General features: G+C 37.4%; 1 protein-coding gene across 1 annotated transcript in view; it reads left to right on the forward strand.

Moving 5' to 3' along the window:
* The window catches only part of LOC135218477 (uncharacterized histidine-rich protein DDB_G0274557-like), an 11,919-nt gene extending 6,095 nt beyond the window's left edge, over positions 1-5,824 (forward strand). Inside the window, exon 3 of the mRNA XM_064254806.1 lies at positions 1,693-5,824. Coding sequence (XP_064110876.1) covers positions 1,693-2,269 — 577 coding nt within the window. The 3' untranslated portion in view covers positions 2,270-5,824. The remainder of the gene's footprint in view (positions 1-1,692) is intronic.
* Positions 5,825-9,100: the final 3,276 nt, after the last annotated feature.

The following is a 9,100-nucleotide window of genomic DNA, read 5'->3' on the forward strand; positions in this document are numbered from 1 at the left end:
AATTTGCAGTCGTTATTTATCGTGCATGTATATCTAAGAGCGCCCATTCCTAAGAACATTTCAAAGATTCTCAATACTGACCTCACTCCCACCAAGTATACACAGTGAGTGCGGTTTTGCAGAAGAGGACTCGTTGCTTGGCGACGATCACATGAAACATCAGTTTCGATTTTTATGTGTTAATTATGACTGATAAAAAGGTTGGTCAAGTTGCAATAGACATTCAGTGATTAGGTCTATGGTGTCAGGCATTAGCACAATTATGAAAATGGAGTTGGCATCCAATGATGTTATGGCGCTGTCCATTTGGGAGTCCTTTTATTACCTGGAGAAGATTCCTTGTCCAAATATCCACTATGAAAGACTTTCTTATATCTCAGAGAGGACGTGTACACTCAAAACAGTGATGTCAGCAAGCAACATGTCTTTTCCTAAATAAACATAACTGTCTAGTACGTATGTTAAATCAATGACATGTCCATGAAGGCTGGGAAAGAGTAAGATATCGAGTATAGCTACCCTAAATGGACTTGTATATGAGGACCCATTTTAGATATACTTGTTAAGATCCAGAAATATTTAAAAATACCTAAGTATGGTTTATGACAAAACTCTGACTATGTCTGAACAACTAGTGTAATTGTTCCGCTGGATAAAACATTCAACCAGTAATGAATATATTTTCCTGTAGAAGGCTGCTCACAAAGGATTAGACCGCTCTCCCCAAATGTTGATCAATGATGAGCACATTCAAGAACATACAGAAAAGGGTGATAAAGAAAACCAGCCACAGATGCGCGTTATGATAATGTGACTTCATTCATTAAGAACTACTATACAACCCAAAATAAATGGCCGGCCGCTGATACATAGCAGCCCCACATCACCAGTACACAAGGAACAACGCTGTCTCCTATTTTGCATGCCAGGTATATGGATGCCCAAACACCTATAAGGGAATGACAACGACAAACTTTCCAAAATGATATGCCGTGCTCAATAGGATACAATCAGGAAAAACATGACCGCTCTGTTCCATGACATCATGAACAGCATCCTAGACCACCACCAAATAATCAACCTAATAGGGTCGTTAACTCAGAGACATGTAAAAGAAGTTACACCGAGTAAATTGCAATTGCTTGCCCGATTATGCCCGTCCACCCCCGCCAATCCCCCCACTCCCCCGACCCCCATCGAAGGGAATAATAAGATTGGAAAATGGAAAAAATAAGATTAATACCACTGAACCAGCTGTTATAAAGGAACGCGTCTCTATTTTCAGTGTGAAAAATATCTCTACATTAAATGAAAAAGCTGGAGCATTAAGTTCGTATAACAAGGTCATTAGCAATATGAAATATGATAAAAAGTTATGGAAAATACTTCGAAAGTTTATCAGACAATCAAAAGTTTATCAAAAGTTTGTTTGGCCATCTGATGAGACACCGACTTTCTAATTTTTTTTTTCTTTTGCAGTGTAATGATTACATCTGTTATCGATGTTAGAGATATGGTGTTAGAAACTCTCCTTTCTTCACTTGACAAAAATACTGTTCACTAAATTATTTTTCTTGAAATATTCTGTAATCTTTTATATCTTATAAGAGAAAGCTTTTGCTAAATTTATAATTTAGAATAGCCATTGAAAAATCGTTTATTTACATTGTTATCCCGTTGTTACACTTGCAGGGCCTACATAGCAGAAATGAGAGGACTACCCAGTGTTGAGGCTTTAATCATTGGGGATCCTTCAAAGCCTGTTGGACAGCATCATTATCCACATCACCCACAAGTTTATCCATCCGCACCCACTCACCCTGTTGCTCCACTTCCCCACCCTGGAGGCTTACCAGGTTTTCCATATCCCCATGGAATGCCTGGAACACCAATCCCTCCTCCTCCCGGAGGGCTTCCTCCAAGTGGGCCCACCGCATTTACCTATCCAAGGCCTCCACAACCTATGCCTCCTTACGGAGGGCATTCCCCTCATAGTGGGGGTCATCATCCACATCCAAGCCATCATCACGCTCATCATGGAAGCCACCATCACGACCATCCTGGTGGGCATCACCCTCATCACGAAGGCCATCATCATGGACATGACGCTCACCATGGTCATCACGCTCATCATGAAGGTCATCACTTCCATCACGGAAAGAAAGCTAAGAAGCATAAGCACAAAAAGGAACACAAGAAACACAAGAAGTCATCGTCGAGTTCGTCATCATCATCATCATCATCCTCGTCTTCCTCTGATTCAGAGTGAGAGTGAAAACTTGGCTATATCTCGGAGATTGTAAAAGATATCTTAATTCTGTTGTATTAAGTTCATTTGGACAGTTTTCATTTCTGTTGGTCCCTCGTTTTTATGAAAAAAATCCTATAGTCATCATAAAAAATGATAATTTAAATAAAAAAATTTGAAAAATTGGAGGTATCCATAAAATCTCTTGTGGTTACTTGGAATATTAAGGTGAATGTTTGTGTCTTCCAATAATCTTGTTAATAACGCAATTAATGTTGCAGTTACCGTTATGTAAAGTCAGAAGGGTCTCTTATCCCTAATATACCATTTTTTCATTGTCAGATAGTCATGTTACACAATATTTCATGAGTTGTGCATTAGCTTAATCGACTTTTTTTACAGATCCATAAGAGGAAAGAAGCCAAGATTCAGAAATATTTAAAAATACCTCATATTTGAAAGCACTTTAGATTATCTAAGTCAAGGCAAAGTTCTTTAAATTACTCAATTGGTAACAGCTGACGTTTATGGATGATTTACAACTATTTGGCCTGTTTATACATTGTAATATCAGAGTATATTTGACCTGGAATACATACCAGTTACGTGAAATGTTTACTTTACTGGTAATTTCAAAAATATTTCTAGGCCCAAAGATGGCAGTGTTATTGCTGTCCAAAGCCAATAGCAAAAATTCATGATTTGCCTCAAACCTGAACACTCTGCGAGTGCGGAAGGACCGGAATAAATCTGATTTATAAGTTAAATTAATGATTAAGATTTGCCGAATTATCTTTTTCCTTGCAAGTGTACCAACAAGATGACAATGTAATATATGAGTATTTAATGAGATTTGTAAAATATATTTGGCAAACGCTTTCCCTAATAAGAGAAAAAAGATTTCAACAAGAGATATTTACTGAACAGTATTTTAGACTTATGCCCAGTGAAAAAAGGAGAGTTCCTACACCATGTCTCTAATATCTATAACAAATGTAACCATTACACAGCAATAAAAAAAGATATGAAGTCGGCGTCTAATCTGATGGCCAAACAACCAGTTAATAAACTTGATATAATTTATACATTTAATTTTTGTCAGATAAATTTTCAAAGTATTTTCCATAACTTCTGATCACATTTCATCATCATCAACAATGGTCACTAGAGAAATCTGCATGTGACGTCAAATGACAGCAGTTGTGAAAAAAAAAAATCGGTACTGTCGTGTTTGGGGGTAAAATTCCAGAACACTGAAATACACAACCTTGGCTGTGAGATTAAAATAGATTTCCCCTAACAAAAATGCTGCTTCGCTCATTTTGCCATACGAATTATAAAGGGCGAAAACTCATTTGTGCATAATAGTTGTATATTTCCATGATTTAAAGTCTTAAAGTGACAGATTATAAGATTTCATATTTCTCAAAGACAAAAAAAAAATTTTTCGTTACTTCCAAATCTGTAACAGTAAAAGGTGAAAAAATCAGGGGATAAAAGTAAAGTTTAATGAATATCCTTATTTCTCTCTTTTTCAATTGTTTTTTTTTTCCCTTATCAAGCAAATGCACTTTCATTCAATAAAACCTTGTCAGCGATTAAAACGATGTGACATGCTGCTGACTTGACTTTAACACGGCAGGTAAGCAATGTTATTAACACCCAAATTCTCGTATTTGGACACTTCATGTCTTCATGTTATGAACAGTTAGAGACAAAAAGAGCTCACTTTAAGTATATATTATGTAATTAGATTGTCTCTGATTATGCTCAAACAGTTCTTTAAATCAAACTGTTGATCGTATTTTTCCAGAAAATAAATACTGTTTGTTACCAGAATACTCATTTGTTACCCAGAGCTATGTAATAAAACAGTAATTAAAAATGGAAATGTTCATAGAATATGCACATGAACATTTTATGCATTTCATAACAACAAGCATTTACTGATAAGTAAGTTACTATATGCGTAGTCCATTACATTATGTGCAAGAATTTTAGTTCTCTTTGTATTATGATTATCCATGAAAGATTCTGGAAACGGAAAGAGTCAGCTCAGGTACGGAAACTGTTAATCCAGTATTTTCTTGTGACTATTTCCGATATCCTCTTATCCCGAGGTATGGTATGGGTGCCTTAAAACATTCCAACCATTCCAGTTCAACTTTATCACACTCGTAGAGTAAATCAAGGCCCTCCTCATCGCAGCGGATTATAGCCCCATCTAGCAGCCGTATATTTTCCGAAATTTCGCCATAAAAGGAGGCTTTAGTTTCTAAGCCCCCTCGCGCGCGTTACCACAAGCAGTCCTTTATAATTTTGTCATCATAGTGATGATGCTAATGTCAACAGAATTCATTATACTTTTATACCTTCGAAAAATGCTAGATTTTATCACACCATATTCATTCAGAATAAATCCATTTTATAAATTTGTTATATACCCATATCATAAGACCCTTCAACGCGGAGTCGAAAAGGCATTTTAGTTTTCTTACTATCCTCCTAGATGTTTTCATAGCCGAAGCATATATGTTTTTTTCTTTTCTTTTTATATTAACAAATTTTAAAGTAAGTTATGCTAGGTTCTCTCCCGGAGGTCTGAATTAGTGAGTAATGAGTGATGAAGCGACTGGGCTCATGAGTCCTGTCGAGTTCTGGAGCAAAAAAAAAAGAAAAACAAAAAAACAAAAAAAAACATCAGTGGTCCAAACACAACCACTAAATTGAAGAGATGTCAGGGGTCAAAGAACCTTCGTCGTGGACGAGGGAATAGGAGCCCTTACAGGACCAGGTCTTTGCGATGCAAAGGATTGGAGGGTGGAGCTAAAGACTGTAATACTTCAGTCCACGCCAAGTCCATCTCGGCTGTGGTGAAGCCTCTCCTCTAATCTTCAGAACTTCGTCGATTTGACATTGTTATCTCTTCCATAGTCAATCTACAAATGTTGTTTCATGAGAAGTTTAGATGAGGATTTACAATAATTTTAGCTTGGTTGTCCAAATGGCATATTTGGGCAAATCCGGTAATTTGCATAATTCAAGATGACCTCCAAGCACTAGCTTGGAATAACTGAATTTAATTACTGTGTGGCATCGTGATTTCAAAGGTCATGGGTACCGAAAAAAATGAAGACAGGAGACTTTGGGAAGCAATACGAAGATTAGAAGGGAAAGCTCTCATTATGGTGTTTCTTTTACAGAATCTATTAAATATGCTATTCATCCAAATACATCTTCTTCCAGTCTACTACACCTGTTTTCCCTTCTAATCTTCGTATTGCTTCCCAAAGTCTCCTGTCTTCATTTTTTTCGGTACCCATGACCTTTGAAATCACGATGCCACACAGTAATTAAATTCAGTTATTCCATTTACAGTTCATTCTTATGTGATAGAGGCTGGGTAAAAGCTAAATATGACTTGGATAACCAACAAATAAAAATGACACTTAACATTTATGATTCACTTTAATCACATTTATTTTGTTGAAAGGTATCAGTAGGTGGTTACATGTGCGACTTGGAATGCTAGGTAAATCCAGTTATTAAAGAATTATACATTTTGAAGATATGCAAGATTGTCTTTTGTCTCCTCCATATACATCACAAATTACTTTTATATGATAACTAAATTATATATATGCATTTTCCCATTCATCATAGGGATCAGAGAGACCATCCTCTATATCCTCCTGATTCGGCTCCTCATCATCATCTATATTATAATCCCTATCATCTTTAGCTTGAACATATTGTCAGGTTTGTGTTTGGACTGCAACAACCATCTTCACCATGGCAGTTGCAGTGTGAGTGCATGAAAGATGTTCTTTGTGGCACCCACATGTCTCTGAGATGCACTTCTTAGCTTGCATCTTATACTGACACCGGATTACATCTATTATATCTGGTGGGTCAGATAGAGCCTTAGCAATCACAGGATTGCCATAGATTTCCTGACTGTGTCCATATAGAGCAAGAAAGAAGGGTTTTGGTCCTTCCTTTAAATCATCCTCTTTAGCACCCGCCCCACCCAGTATATCAGCCAAGCCTGGGAAGTCTCCTCTCAGTAAAGTATTTACCTTATGAATACCAGGTTGTGTCGCATCCACTGAGGGCATATATGCCAAGAGGTTGAAGACATTTTGTTTCAAGTTTACCACAAGTTGCAGTGATTTTAAGGACTGTCCCATTCCAGTGCTCCATCTGGACTTTGCACTGTATGCCCACCAAGTATACCAATATACCAACAGGACAAATGCTATACATATCAGGGTCTTCACTAAACACACATCATACCCTTTCTAATACTAACTGCCTGAAGGACAGGAAATCATGCTGATGCCTGCCTCATTGCTGGAGTTTCCATTGTCACATTTTCATTAACAGTGAAGGTATGCAACATGTTAGTGAGTCTGCTTGCTGCTCTTGATTTTCAGAGTAACATCTCGTGTTGGTAATGGACTGGCAATGTAGAGCTCATAGTTGATGATATCACCAGCCCAGCGTTTTCTCTTATGACCCTTTGCAGATACACCTTGCTATTTGTCAAACACAATGATTTTCTTCCGTTCTAATTGGGTAGTGACTTAGGTGACTATGGATGGTGGCACGTAGATCAAATTGAGTGCCCCCATGTGACCACATAATATGATAAAACAATAGTGAAATTTCTACAGTGACAACATTTGAGGGAGCTGGCAATGTCTCAGGCACACAAAGGCATTTGACCAGAAGTGACTTGCTACTTTTATTGAGGTAACCATGTTTATCACTAAGAGATGCGGGCACAGATGATACAAAGAGAGGTTCAAGTTTCATCTACTGACGCTGACCTATCAAGGTTTATTACTGGCTTGACTGTGTTTCTTTTGAACTTTTTCTTTAAAATTGACATGGTCTTGATGGGACTACTGATTGAGTTGTAAACCCACTAGGCAGACTTTCTCTAATTTTTCTCCATCTATTTTCTGATCATAAATGATTCAGCTACATTCACAAAAGCAGGTGCAATTTGGCCAGTGACAGGACTGTACAGATGTGGGTTGTGGTCTTCCAGTGAATGTGGATACTTCTCAACCTCTGCCTCAATGAGACCACGATCTTTTGCATCCAACACACGCCGGTGCTTCAAATCCTCTTCGTGCTTGTTTTTAGTGTATTTTGGCCTGGTGCATAAGCAGAGTACATATGTGTAACATAATCTGATACATGTACATTAATGGGGAAAACATCAATCCACTCACTCACGAATCATGAGGTCAGAGACAATGTCATTCCTTTGCGAGCTCCTTTTTCAACCTTCGTGGCAGTCTGTTCGCCAATTTGGCCTGCAGAGACAGCATTCCAATACCCATCATCGTACCGACAGACATGATATGGTTTAACTTCTGGCTCATGGAGTGTACGCATTTCAAGCAGGTACTGGTTTATGTATCGAGCGTATTGCACATGCCCTGCAAGGAAGAAGTACTTTCTCATTTGCCCCAGAGTTGGTTTCTTTTTACAATATATTTTAGTCACATTCTGTTGAAGTAGGCATTATTTCGTAAACCAGCTATAACTCCTGACCTTTTAATATAAGAAATTAGCCAGCAACAGATAAAAATATCAACAATGGATTAACACGGAAGAAAACCCATGGAAGTAGATATTGCACAGTATTTTACAATAAAGCAGAACAAAGTCTGATATTGCAGTATGGCTTATGGAGGCCATCTTGGGATTACAAATTGTCCGAGTTACCCAAAGATGCCATTTGGGCAACCCAGCTAAAATTGCTCTATGAGCCCATGAGAGACCAAAGAGAAAAAAAAATCATAGGAAACAATATTTCTAGGTTCAGGAAATGACAAATCGGCTAGCTTCTCATTTGTAAGTAATCTAATTTTCCTTCCAAGCTCATTCCTAAAACCACTCACAGCAATCAACACATAAGCCTAGCATTTATCGTAAATCAAGTTCCTCAAATTATTGTGGTAAAGGTTCGGTTCTCCTTCAGTAGCGGCGAGGCAATTAGAAGCTTTAGACTTTACAGTGTGTCCAAATACCACCAATAACAACACCGAGTATCCAGAAATCACAAACCTTAATATCATAACCACCATCCTCCCCCATTTATTAGAAGTTTCTCAATAAACCTGGAAAGTTTGTGTTGGCCATAACTCTCTTATTTTACGAAATCTTAGAATTTTGTTTATTATCTGAGGCTCAAGTAAAAGATAAAAGAAATTCAGAAGAGGACCAGTAACTAATGCAAATAGTAATTTTTCATGATAGAAAATGTAAGAACTGAATAATGCGGTATTCCTCTGACCTTTTAGATTCTTACATTATTATTTCTATAATTAACCATTACTTTGGGAGGATAAAGTGACTCCCGTTCCTCTAGATGTGTGTGCCTTTTCGAAAATACCGCTATATCGTACCGAATTTACTTATCCTGCAAAGAAAGTATCTACTATTAGATGTGCTGCTGTTGATCTCATTATCGCTTCTGATTCTTCATGCAAAACTAAAGATCTAAAAGTAAGTTAAACCGGTTTATGAGAGTTTCTTAATAACAAAACCTTCAATCAGTTATTTCATTTTTTCTGATACTTCTTTTACGTAAGTTCTTCTAGCTGTGGAAAAATAAGTAATTTAAAGGACCTTTTTTTTCGTCATTCAAACGCACCACCTTCATAACCAGTGAAGCAGTAAATGTTCCTTTTCATTTTACGACAAAAACCACAGCTCTTCTCCCACCCCTCCTCCTCCTCTTCGTCGTGGATTATGGCCACATGAAACAGATTTATCATCCGGAATATTCCGATAAAAGGGATAGGAGCTATCAGTTCTACTCCTTGAGTACAA

Source organism: Macrobrachium nipponense, chromosome 9 (genome assembly GCF_015104395.2).
Source record: "Macrobrachium nipponense isolate FS-2020 chromosome 9, ASM1510439v2, whole genome shotgun sequence".
NCBI classification, from domain to species: domain Eukaryota; kingdom Metazoa; phylum Arthropoda; class Malacostraca; order Decapoda; family Palaemonidae; genus Macrobrachium; species Macrobrachium nipponense.